This window comes from Balearica regulorum, chromosome 3 (genome assembly GCF_011004875.1).
Source record: "Balearica regulorum gibbericeps isolate bBalReg1 chromosome 3, bBalReg1.pri, whole genome shotgun sequence".
In the NCBI taxonomy this organism is placed as follows: domain Eukaryota; kingdom Metazoa; phylum Chordata; class Aves; order Gruiformes; family Gruidae; genus Balearica; species Balearica regulorum.
Window position 1 is genome coordinate 20,942,612 of NC_046186.1, and position 13,694 is coordinate 20,956,305.

General features: G+C 42.0%; 1 protein-coding gene across 1 annotated transcript in view; it reads left to right on the forward strand.

Annotated features, from left to right (window-relative positions):
• Positions 1–209: 209 nt before the first annotated feature.
• Positions 210–13,694, forward strand: part of PXDN (peroxidasin) — a 95,419-nt gene continuing 81,934 nt past the window's right edge. The window contains exon 1 of the mRNA XM_075747251.1: positions 210–564. Within this exon, the coding sequence (XP_075603366.1) occupies positions 338–564 (227 nt within the window). The 5' untranslated portion in view covers positions 210–337. The remainder of the gene's footprint in view (positions 565–13,694) is intronic.

Genomic DNA, 13,694 nt, shown 5'->3' on the forward strand with positions numbered 1-13,694 from the left:
TACCTTCACTCCCTCCCTTCCCGGGGATGGAGGCGAGGGCCGGGGAGCAGCAGCCCGGGGCGGGGGGGGGCGGGAGCGGCCGGGCCCCTCGCTCCGGGGCGCAGCGCTGCCCCGCGGTGCGTGCGCAGGGCGGCGCGGAGCCACCGCGGCACGGCGGCCGCCCAGCCCGCCGCCGGCCGGGGCGGGCCCACCGCCGTCCCCTCCTCCAGCCTGCGCGGGGGGACCGGATCGCCCCGCCGCCGACCAGAGCAGCAGCCGCGGCCGGGGAGCGGAGCGGAGTGGGCGCGACGCGGACCTGCCGGAGCCCCTCTCCTCCTCCTGCCCCGCGCCCTGCAGCATGGCCCGGCGAGAAGCGGCGGCCGCCCCCGGCCTCTGCCTCCTGCTCCTGCTGCTGCTCCGCAGCGGGGGGTTCGCCCCCCCCGCCGCCGCGCAGCCCCCGCCGCCGCCGCAGCAGCGCGGGAGCGTGTGGTGCCCCAGCCGCTGCCTCTGCTTCCGCACCACGGTGCGCTGCATGCATCTGATGCTGGAGAGCGTCCCCGCCGTGTCCCCCCAAACCACCATCCTGTGAGTAGCCGGGCGGGGGCTGCCGCGCCGGCTGTTCGGCAGGGCGAGCGGCGGGCCGGCGGGCAGGGAGAGGGGCGGAGGGAAGGCAGTGGAGGAGGAGGGGATACCTGCGGTGGGAGGCACTTTGGGTGGCGGTGGAGCCTGAGCCCTTTGTCTGCGGTCGGGGGAGGGGGGTTGGACCCGCGGCGGTGCCTCTGCCCGGGCGCCCCCCTCGTTGCTGGCGGGGCTCCTCGGGGAGCGCCGGCGGGGCGGCCCGGGGCTGCCCGCGGCTCGGCGGGGCTGGGCTGGGCTCAGCTGAGCTCGCCGCCCCGGCCCCGGTGCCCCCTCGGCCCCGCGGCCGGTCCCGGGGGGTGGCGGTGCCCCCGCGCGCTCCTGCCCGGCTTGGGCAGCTGGGGGGGGGGGGGGCAGGGGGGGCGGGAGGGGGTTCTGGCCGGCGACCCTGGTTTTGGGGGCGCATTTAGAGGTGGGTATTCTGGTTAACCTGCGGGCATTGTGTCTCCAGCTTAATCGTCCCTAGAAGGATTTAGCTGCTTCCTTAGTATCCTGCTTGAAAACATACTCACTTGGCAGGAGGATCAGCATCTGTAGCACTTTCTGTTCAGTCCTGAGACACGGTGGGGATGTATGAGCAAACCGGGACCCAAACCCTGGGCTTACCGAAGACTAACTCGGTTCACGTTCCTGCAAAGGACTGAGGACATGCGAACTTAAGAGTTCTCTGACCTGTTTTTTAATCCAGACGCTAATGTGTCGTTGAAGTGCCCGGCCATTCCTCCATAGGGTCTGGTCGCTGTTCTGAGCAGGATTATGTCGGTAATAAAATTCAGTATTGACAAGGATTAACATTTATTTCGTTCACATTGATTTTACTGAAACGGTGACCTTTCCAGGCATATTTGCCTGTAATAAATTCAAAGATCTAAACGAACATCACACACTATTTTGTTTCAAGGCTTACTGTGAGGAACGGATTTGTTCCACTGACCTGCTTATATGTTACTTGGGCTCAGAAAGCTCTTGGCACCAGCCCCGTCCTTCCCTTACACACACACACAGCCGTGGAAGCTGAGCAGAGCTTGGCCCTGGGAATTTTCTGCGGGGCCTCCTGTAATAAATTGACTTGTGACTTTGTCAGTATTTTCAAAAGGGATCTATAAAGCCTTGGTGTGTTTCGGCTTCCAAGTATTATTTAATGTGAAGAGTTCAGTCATTTAACATTAACTGAGTCCCTCTTTGGCAAGAAGCGCAGCCTTTTGGCAGAATGGGATTAGTCCTGCAGTACTTGTAAACCTTTTAGGGAACAATACAGGAAGTGGGTGGTTAATGTTTCTTACATTTGAAACAAAGTACATTTACAGAACACCTTTTGCCTTGAGATTACAGGAAACTGTAAAACTAGTTTTGTGAATCATTTTAATGGTTAAAAAAAAAAAAAGAAAAAAGAAAGTCTTTAGATTATGGAGTCAATTCTTAATGGTTTGGTTTCATGCTAAAGGTAGAAGGGCCTGCAACAGCAGCAAGTATTAGATTAAACCTAGCCAGGGTGGAGCTCCCCTTACGGTGGGTATTTATAATCTTGCAGTGAGTCAGAGGAGAATGTGTGAACAATGCAAGCATTATACTTGCCTAACCCCACTAATATATCAAATTGTCTAGTATTCCACATCTGAATTATCATTCTGGTATAATGCAAGCTACAATGCAGCAGAAGTAATGCAAAAGAAGTTAAAAACATTTTTTTCAGCTTAACAAAGAACAATAATTCTCAAAATACTCCTGTGGATAACCAGCATTCTTCAAAACATAGTGGTGCCCTTACTTCTCATCTAGTAATGGGTATTCTGCTTTTTCACCAACTAGGGGACTGTTAGAATAAGTAATACTATGTCTGTAAATGCACAACTTCTCCTTCTGCTACAGTTCTACAGAAGGGCTGTGAATGGGGAGAAGACGGGCCAGAAGATGGTCAGGCAACATGAATCTCTGGGACAAAGAACAATGGTACAAATTATTTAGTAATCAAGAGTTTGAAGGTACCAATTATACGTACACAGCTTTCCTATTGTATAGGAATTGCCTACCTCTAGCTGTAGGAAGTACTTTCAGAATAATTATTACATGTGTGAGGTACTTATTGAATTACCAGATGGTTTACCACTCATTTTTACCTTATGCTATCTAGAACTGCAGTTCTGCACAGCAGTGTTATGCTTCATGGAGGTAGCCCATCACCCACAGAAGACTTTCTACACTCAATAGTTTTTTTAAACATGAAAATAAGAAGCAGTTATTTTATCTCTGCTTTGACTCTCACAGTTTGTCTTTTACGAGGAGCCTGTATATTAAATGTATTTTCTTTAGTAGCTAATTAGAAGTAATGAATTAATTTCAGTTGAATACCTTCCCCTTTAAAACATGGGCTTCCGAAATCCTGCAAAGTGTGCTGGTGGGTTAAGCCCATTTTTACTGGCATTGGTAAATTCCACATTCTTTTCTGTTTTATTTCTTTCTTAGGACACAGACTGACCATGCAGAGTAATTTTGTGGAAAAACATCACCATAAGTTTTTCCTCCTTTATAAGTATATAGTTATATTGTTTTTTGCTGAGCACTGGTTCTGAAAACTGTCCCATTTTGGAAGCTGAGTTGACTTTGCTCTACTTCACATATAATTTGTTATATGGATTAAAACAGCATGGGGCCCAGACCAACAGTGCAGCCAAATGTTTTTCCCCACATATCAAAAATGTCTACTCCTAATCTCAGGCTCTCTTTTGAAAACTGTTCATAACATTACTAGTTGCTGACCTTGCCAGTGCTACTTCTGGCTGTACATTTTCTCACTCTCTCCTGCTTCCCCCACTTTCTGGCACTTCTCCCTTCTCTGCTGCAGGCTGGGATCCACGGCTTAGATTTCTTCTGCAGGGTGGATTCTGCCAGCTTCAAAAGTGCTCGTGGAGCCTTGCGTGAGCATGTGGTTTCACCCAAGATGAGATTATTACCCAGGCTCTTTGTAGGACTAGGGCCGGTATCCCAGTCAGCAGGTCCTGTGCTGGCTTCCCTTAAGAATGGAGACCCACCTCCAAAGCAGTTTGCAAAACTACTTCATGCCTTAAGTACAGTCCTGGAAGTTTCCTTTCATGTCTGACTAAATATAGAGTGCTCCTGTAGGTTCGGAAATTGCTGAAACATATTTATATTAGACCATTGAAATGATTGAGGAATGTAAAATTCTGCATACAGTACTATTGCTGTCCTTTCTTGCCTGAATTGTATCCTATTTACATTTATTGATGGGATTTTTGTGTTTTATAGCCATTTCTAATTCATGGTGTCTATAATTCTGACAGGGGTCCTTTGAGTATGGATGCAATATGTTACTATTTGTATCTTGCCTAAACATAACCAAAGTTCAAACCTGTCTGCAGGGCTAGTTATGCATATTCTGACCAATACTAAAATTTGTTCAAAGTTTTTCTTGGCAGCACCTGGATGCTCTCTGATTTTTTGCTAGCTGTACAAGCATAAATGCATTCACTGTAGTTGGGTCTCAAGCACTGAACAAGAATAGAAACTAACGTTCTATTGTAAGCAGAAAAGGTAAAAATTGACAAAAAATAAATGTCACAAAAGAAAGTAGACTTGATTTGCACTAACAATGGCATGCAAATTATTGAGGAAAAAATATTTTTAAATAAGTCACTCATAATAATATTTGCTATGGGTAATTATTACTTTGGCTCTCCTCTATGTCTGTTAGGAATAAAACATCTTTTTAATATGCGACTGTAATTTGAAGTGATCAGATCTTAATAGGACTTTTTAAATTGCAATCATTCCAGGTGACTGTCTTTTGAAGGTAGTCACTGAAATTAAATTGAAGGCAACAGTCTCAGTGTTGCTCATTACTGGTTTTGTTTACATGCTTCCAACATTCTACAAATTGGCCTGTTTACAGTGCATACATATTTATTTATTTTAATTTCTGGTTTATAGTGTAAATGTCAGGGATCCACCCAAAGGGAAAGGAAAAATTGTTAATTGTTTAATTCTATGGTAGCTTTCTGGACAAGTGTAAGAGGTACTTACATTTTTTTCATAGCTCCATGACAATTTTTGTGGAATCTGGTGAGCACTCACAACGCCAGTGAAAAGCATTACTGATGCTTTTCAAGAGCATCTATCTTAATACAATTTAAAAAAAAACAACCACCAACTTAATTACACAAATCACACATTTGTTTGGAGTGTACATGAATTACCAAGAGGTGGGGTAATGGAAACATAATGACATTTTGCATTTCAGTGTTGATTTGTGATAACGTTATGTCTCTTAACAGAGGCATTTAGGGAAAAGAAATGGGTGATATGCATGAATTCTGTCAGTTCAGGAGTCTCTGGGCTATCATAGCAGAAGGATGCATGCTATTTGCAGATCTGCTGTTTGCAAATGATGCACTATCAGTCAGCAGACCACCATTCTCATCTGAAGAATGCAGGATCCGTGCTTCCGATCAGATCTTTGAAACCCTTTTAGAAAACTTCCTGTAGATTAAGCAATTAAGACAGCAAATAAATACACCTTGACACTGTGAAGGACAAAGGATTGTAGTCTCAAATCTATGAGTACGCTTGATCATTGCTGAGCATCAATTTACATATATGAGGTAGTAGAGAGATACAACACTGGTATAAGATTTTAGTTAAGACACAGAGGTTTGTACATATTTAGTGTTCAGAAAAGAACAGATACTGAAGGTTTATTTGAAGTGTTTGAGAATAACTGAGTACAGACACAAGTCTTGACAGACTCATGGCGGGGCAGCAAACTGCATTAGTGATGATTTGCTTGAATTACGCAAAGCAGGAGGAAAGCATGAGATTATTTCAATAAAAATTATCTTAGGTCTCTTCCTTCATGGAAGTTTTATGACCAAGTGCAGACTTCAATTTGAGATTAAACCACCTACGTTTAGGTCTCTATACACAGGAGCCTACAGCCATGTTTGGTGTCTGAGCTTCCCTTCTAGTGAGTAGCAACTTAGCCAATACAGTGGCTCACCTGAAAGGGGACACCTAGGATTCAATTCATTTGTTAACTATAGTATCTTGCACCATTTGAATTCCTTTGAGAAAATAATTTCTAGCCCCCAGCTGCCTCATCAAAAAGGACACAGGCCTCCCATTGGGCCTGTGTGATACCTGCTTGCTCCCAACCGATGTCTCAGATAGCCTAGGACATCTAAACCCACAGCAGGCACCACTGTTTGGACAACTGAATTAAGCTGCTACTGTTTGGGCAGTTTATTCATTCTCCAGCCTTCTCCAACATAAGTGTGTTGACTAGTCTTCTGTTGACAATAAAAGGAGTTTAAACATCCGTATGTCTATGTTGATATTTATTTGTCTAAACAAAGGCTTAAAATGTTTTTCAGAAGAGAATGTTTTCATAGTATTTTTGACAGAAAGAAACTACTTGCAAAAATCAGGCTAAGGAGATATACACAATACAGAAAGTAACTTACTTTCAAGTATGCTAATTGTTGCTAAAAGGAGAATATTTCTCCTCCATTAAGCTCTATTCTCTGAGTACCAACAAATCAAATGGATACTGCAAAAGATATCAAACCTCCCCAGTAAAGCAACTTTGGATGGTGTGTAGGATGTGAACCCTGCTAAAGCCACTCCCAGGCAATCTGTCTGTACCGCTGATGGAACTAGCCAGAACCAAGGCATGAATGCATTAAGGAGACATTTGTAGAGCTTGCAGAATGTGCTTGGTCGTTAGCAGGGGGCAGAAGGGCACAACATTGAGGGAGTGTTTGGTATATACTGGGAGACATTAGGCAAAGCTGCTGAGGGATGCAGCAGAAGGCCCAGACGAGTCTTCATTTCAAGAACGTATCTGCGAGTCGCTAGATCCACTGGTGGGAAAGTATTTTTATCATCTCAGCAGCAAGTTAACCCTCATCAAATCCTTTGCTGAGGAATGGGAAAACGTGGAGCAAAATCATACCCGTCATTTCCTGCAAGCATCTTACTGTATATTTAACACACCGTCACCAGAGGAATACATTGCCTTAATTAATAAACAAAATTTCTGGGTTTCATCTTTTTTTACTAAGATATATTTTTGACCAGTAAATACTTAATTTCAGTGTTAAAATGTTAAATATGTATTTATTTACATAAAGATGCCCATAATGAGTAAAACCAAATATCCATTTGACCTAATATCTGTTCTCTGAGAGTGACTGAAAGTGCAGCTTATAAGCAAGTAGAGCAGCATATAGTGGTTCATACCTATAATAATTTGCAGCTTAGGGATTTTCTGAGCTAAAGATTATTTCTGTATTATATGTAAATCTTGATGGATTTCTCCTCTACAAACTCTTTAACCTTTTTTTTTCAACTTATTTCACTGTTACTTGCACTGATAACTTTTGGTGACAAGGCGTACTACACAAACTACATGGTGTAAATCGCTCTCTTCTTTTATTTGAAGCCTGCAAGTTGCTAGCTTCACTTGATGTCCCCCGTTTCTTCAGTTGGAAGAGACAGCAAATACTCGATCCCTCTCTATTGTCTCAATTCCAGCCATGATTTTATGACCTTTGATCCTAAGCCTCTCCATTCATTTCTTTTTAAAGTTGAGGAGTCTTCTCACTGAAAGGTCAGTGTTCTTAACCCCTCATCATCTGAATTGCTCCTTCCCGACTCTGCTGCATTTTGAGGTGAGGGAATTGTAACTTTCTCTAGTATTTGCATGGACAGATCTGGTATGTGGGCTAACTGGGGATTTATAGAGCAGCATTAGGATGGCCTCTTGATTTTATTTTCTGCTCCTTTCCTAATAATTCCCAACATCATATTTCCTTTTCTTGAACTTTAGTTTTAATGGAATTATCAAGGGTAGCTTAAGGTCTTGTCCAAATGTAGTAATGCTGAGTTCTAGTCACACCATTTTATTTGTAAAGTTTGGTTTTCTCCGTATACATGACTTTGTACTAATATGCATTAGTTCTGCACTTTAATAGCCATTCATGGACTGTTGACAGGTCCTTCTGCTGTTCTTCCTAGTCAGACTTTGTTAAAATAGATAAATTTCATAACCAAAACTTTGTTGTCTCTGTTGTTCATCCCTCTTCCACTTATGAATAAATCGAACAATGCAGAACCAGCACAACTCTGTGAAACTGGTGACCTTCCCTCACTATGAAAATTCACCATTTACTACCAGCATCTCTTTATATGCTCATCTGCACTGTGTAGGATATTTCCTTTCTAGCTGTTTCAAAGCTTTGGGAGTTTGGACTGTGGTCAGCACAAGATTTTTTTTTTGTTTATTCTACTGAAATGTTTTAGAAAGCCATGAAGATTATATAAATCAGTGGATTGCTTGGTATTGTTGTCTAGGCTCCCAGTTGAAAATCACAGTTTTAAATGTTTTTCTGGCTTCCTGATTCTGCTGGCAGATAGCTTCAGTGCCTCTGCTGTTACTCAGTCTTCCCAAACAGCAGCAAAATTAAAAGTGACGAGTTATATCAATTTTCAGCATTACTTTGGGGAATTTAGGGGCATGAGGGACATTGAATAAGAAGTAATTTTTGAGTAGCAGAGACAAACATGGGATTACTCACTGCAAAGAGTAAGAAATGGTTGCTTGGACATAAGTAAATAGACTCTTTCCCAAAGAACACTGGTAAAAAAAATAACAGGGAGATGCCTATCCCTTGCATCATCAGGAGGGTCTGGATTGGAGACGCAAGGAGAAGGGTGAGTGTCTTGTCTAACATTGTGGTAAACACATGCCTAAGAGAAAAAATATGACTAATAAATATTCCAACCACCTTCATTTTTCTGAGTAGTTCTTACTGACTTGTCTCTCAGGCAAGGTCAGTGCTCATTAAGATGTGAGATGAGGATGTGTGTTGGTTTTGCATGGCAAGGTTTTGGTAGTGGGGGGGCTACAGGGGTGGCTTCTGTGAGAAGCTGCTAGAAGCTTCCCCTGTGTCTGATAGAGCCAATGCCAGCGGGCTCCAAGATGGACCCGCCACTGGCCAAGGTCAAGCCAATCAGCGCCTCTGTGATAACATATTTAAGAAAGAGAAAAACAGTTAGAGCTTTTTTGCAGCCAGAGAGAGGAGTGAGGAGAAGATGTAAGAAACTCTGCAGACACCCAGGTCAGTGCAGAAGGAGGGGCAGGAGGTGCTCCAGGCACCGGAGCAGAGATCCCCCTGCAGCCCGTGGTGAAGACCATGGTGAAGCAGGCTGTCCCCCTGCAGCCCATGGAGGGAGGATGAGGTGCGATTCCACCTGCAGCCCGTGGAGGACCCCACGCCGGAGCATGTGGAGACACCCAAAGGAGGCTGTGGCCCGTGGGAAGCCCACGCTGGAGCAAGCTCCTGGAAGGACCTGTGGCCCTGTGGAGAGAGGAGCCCTTGCTGGAGCAGATTTGCTGACAGGACTTGTGACCCCGTGGGGGACCCACGCTGGAGCAGTTTGCTCCTGAAGGTCTGCACCCCATGGGAGAAAGCCACGCTGGAGCAGTTTGTGAAGGACTGTAGCCCGTGGGAGAGACTCACGTTGGAGAAGTTTGTGAAGGACTGTCTCCCGTGAGAGGGACTCCATGCTGGAGCAGGGGAACGATGAGAGGAGTCCTCCCCCTGAGGATGAAGAAGCGGCAGAAACACTGTGTGATGAACTGACCGTAACCCCCATTCCCCGTCCCCCTGTGCTGCTGGGGGGGGCGGAGGTTGAAGCCGGGAGTGAAGTTGAGCCCGGGAAGATGGGAGGGGTGGGGGGAGGTGTTTTAAGATTTGGTCTTATTTCTCATTGCTGTACTCTGTTTTGCCTAGTAATAGATTAGATGAATTTCCTCTCTCAGTTCAGTCTGTTTTGCTTGTGACGATAATCAGTGAATGATCTCTCCCTCTCCTTATCTCGACCCATAAGCTTTTCGTTGTACCTTTTCTCCCCTGTCTGAAGAAGGAGGGGAGTGATAGAGCAGCTCTGGTGGGCACCTGGCCTTCAGCCAGGGTCAACCCACCACAGGATGTCATTAGCCAGCGGAAAACTTGGTCATTTACATATTAAATAACTGTCCGGCTGTCCATATGTGCTTGTGGATTGGCTTGTGATTAAACTAAGTTTCAACTAAAAAGCTGAAAGTCTAGGAGAAAAGAAAAATAGAAAGTATAGCCAGTAAAGAAGAGAACTCCGGTAAGAGAACTTAGTAAAGAAGAGAACTCAGGCTCAGGGTAAAGATAGAAGGAAGCTGTGGAAAGAAAACAACATAATATAATAGAAGAAATTGCTGTTGCTGTTATGACATGAAAAAATAGCAGACAACTATTCAGAAAATAACAAAAGAAGAAGAGAAATAGTGCATGATGTGTAAAATTGCATAATATTTTATTTTTTGAATTACAAAATGTCCTTTTACAGGAATATTTTATTGTGCATAATGGGTAAAACGAGAATGCTAGATTAATGTTTTCAGGCCTCAATTCTATTTTAAGCAATTGAAAAGCAAACTAAATTTTCACCCATCTTGACTCATCTCTCAAAACGATATTTTTTCAATTGTTTCTTTTCGGATTCGTATTTCTGAGACTTTCAAAGCTTATTGTAGTTTGTTTTCAGTATTTTTCTCCACTTCATATATTATTTTGTGATCAAATAGTTTGTACACTCTAAATCTCATCTTGCAAATGTGAACTTAAGCTTAGCTTTGTATACATGAGTAATCCCCAAGCTTCTGATTCTTCCTGGGCTTGGACATTTGCTCAGTCTCTTTCCAGCAAGCCAAAGTGTTTACAGCCTTATAGGCTAAGGCTTCACTTACAGAAAAGGTCCATTTATCAAGGTGACATTTAAAATCTATATCACACAAGCTAAATATTTATAGTTGGTTGTCTTTCTGGAGAAGTTTATGTATAAAAATAAGTTAATATTTTAAATACTTGTGTGTATGTCTGGGTTTATATATACATACACATGCTATACATATTGTGTATGTGTGTGTGTGTGTGTGTGTATATACACATAGCAAAATGGGAACAACTGAGCCAAAAATGTCTATCATTTGTTCCATTTGGATTTGATGAGAAAAAACAAAACCAAAACAAAAATAGCTTTACAGGCTTTATTATTGCAAACATAGGCAGAGTTTCAAGACAATCCAAAGAGATGGTGCAATGAGAGCTGGCTGGGCTGGAATAGAATGACTCAAATATTTCCTTTTCCTTCCTTTGCTTATCAGGCTGCCAAATTTGATTTTGGTACGAATTTATTACTGTTGCTAATGAAAGTCAAGTGATTCCTTTAAAAAGAAAACTGAATGTTTAATTTTTTGCAAATAACAAAGATTCTCAGACTTCTTAAGAAAGACAGATGAGGAAGAGACCAGTGTGGACTGTCAGCTTCCTGTCTTTTTGTTTAATCTGTGTTTACAAAGATTAGCAAAGATTAGGACATTGAGGAGTTTGTGCCTGGCATGGCTTCTTGAACCTTGTGAAAGTTCGTAGAATGAGAACTCTGAAGTTTGGTGCAATGTAGTGTTCTCTCTTGTTTTTTGTTTTCCTGAATTGTTTTCTAAGTTTTGCTAAGCAAAACAATGAGCATACGTATTTAACTCTAAAATTAGTTTTAATAACTGTGACATTGTTCCCTTTTTTGTCGTGATCTGTTGCTGTTCAGACTTTCAGATCTTTTATTCTCTTTCCAATTGCCGCTCCCTGGATCTTTCAGAAACATTTTCTTTCAGCATTCTTTCCCCTTAAATCACTTATTACAACAGTCTGCTCATTGCCTGGCTGATCTAAATAAGGAAAAGAATATTACTTTGTACACAGCATTACCTTAACTAATGCCTGGTTTTGTTAAGCAGGATGGTGACTGCTAAGTGTCAAGTTATTTGCGTTGTATTAGCCAGACTGATGGATTTAATAGCCTTTTATTAGTCATATGGCTGCTGATTTCCTTCACAGGAGAAAGAAAGGTAGAATAAGCACTACCGTGATTGCTTTGACTTATCTCCAGGCAGTGTGAGCATCATACGTAGCTGGGGCAGCATGAAATTCGGTGCAGACTTCCCAAAACAGTTAAATTCAGAGGCTTACATAGCCTCTGTCCAAGGTCCACTGTGCTCTACAGAAGGTAAATATTTTGTTTTTACATGGTTTTGGTTGGCCACTTCAATATAAAATCTCACTCTCTGATATCTTGTGGTGGCTTCTATTTAATGACTGATTATCATGATAATCAGATAAATTTAATCATAATCAGATGAAATCTATCATCAATATTCCAATCTTTAAAGTGTATCTGAATCAAAGTCTTATAATGTTTTAATGGTGGGTGAGGAAACATTTTTTTTCCAATTTTTCAAAAATATTTTTGAAAATATGTGGGGCAGTGCGTGATCTGGTGCACGGATATCTCTAGTGAGCCATTCAAAACTCAGAATAAATACCAATAAATGCCGCATTACATTGTCTGCTGAGCTAATGTAACAAACTGGAGCAGCAGTGTGATGGTGTGGCATAAAAAATAAATAAAAGATAAACAGTGATTGATTTGCTGCTGGGAATCTACCTATCAAAGCAAGATGCCTTTTAAGGGATATTTTTTCACTCTTTGGGATAACAGCTAATATGGGCTCAAGAAAAGAGTTCTGGTTTGATGGCGTTTTGATAAACTCTCTGAGAAATTTGAAAGGTGGGAGTATTTTAAGCTATTTTTAAAGGCATAGACTGAATCATAAAATTCAGATCTTTGACTGCGGTAACATTCTCAGTCCAATAAAAAAGGCCCAGGCATTTGGTTTAAAGTGCCAGAGGAAGGACAGACTTTGTCAGGCAGGAAGAGCTGCAGAGCTGCGACAGGGCTGCAGAGCCAACAAGAGCAATTTGATTATGCAAGTAGGTGGTTTGCTCTGGCCAGATTCAAGTCATTAACTTTCTGATTTAATTTTATTGGCCTGGGCAAAGCTTAAGTAACTGTAACAGCACCTATGTAGCGGGTAGAATCAGCTAAAATAAATCAATTAAAATGTTCACTAGTTAGACTTTTATGTATAGATAAAGCTTGTTTTATGTGTAGATTGAAGACCTAGTTGTCCAGAGTGTAAATAATTGCTACCAGGCAATTATGGAAAGTTTATAAAGACCTTTCTTCATACAGAAACACCTCCTACACTTTTTTAAAGGCAATTTTTAAAGCTCAGGCTATTCTTTTTCCTGAGTTCTTTATGAATAAGCTCAATCACTTGAAAATCCTAACATTTTGATACGTGCCAAAACATCTTTCTTGATTCAGTGGACAGTTTTGAGTCTTAGCCAGAAAATATTCCAAGCTTCCTATGAGTGTTTTCTGAAATGTTTTGTACTGTGACAACTCCATGTTTTTTCTGGAGTAGATGTTTTCTTTTTGACATCTTTTATTTTCCTTATGCAGTTTGGATACATCTTGCATGTGAAGAATTGCATAAAAGTAGTGGAAACAGAAGAAATATTGTCTAAAATGTAAAAATAGTCTGAGACACAATATTCATTGGAGATTTCCAACTGAATACTTTGGCAAAGTAATTTAAGTGGCAGAAAGTGAGATTGATAATAAAAAAGATGTAACTATCTTTTGAAGAATTTTGTGGGTATGCCAAACACTTTAGATTGTACAGGGGAAGTTTTCCATTTTTGCTGAACTGCAATGTGATCAACACTTAGAAAACAGATATAAGAGGGAAGTAGATAACTTGTGGACAGCCCACACACTCAGGTACTCCCGTGTATTATGTAGGTCAGTTCTGTAACTCCGCAGCATGTGTTTATAAACCCTTATTCATCAAAGAAAGAAACTAGTTGTGGTTTGGCACTCATCATTCAACAATATCAAGTTGAATTCAAACTAGTTTCGTCTTTTCAATATTGGTAACATTTTGAATTCCCACAATATATATGAAACCAGTAATATCTGTGCAACCCAGATTCTTCAGGTAACAGTTTTCTGTGACCTTTTATTTACTTTTTTTTTTTCCTGTGGTTATCCATGAGGAATTGCTTTGTAATAGCATTAGCTTAGAGAAAGCTGTCTTGCTTGTCAGACATTGTGACAGAATTTGTATCCTG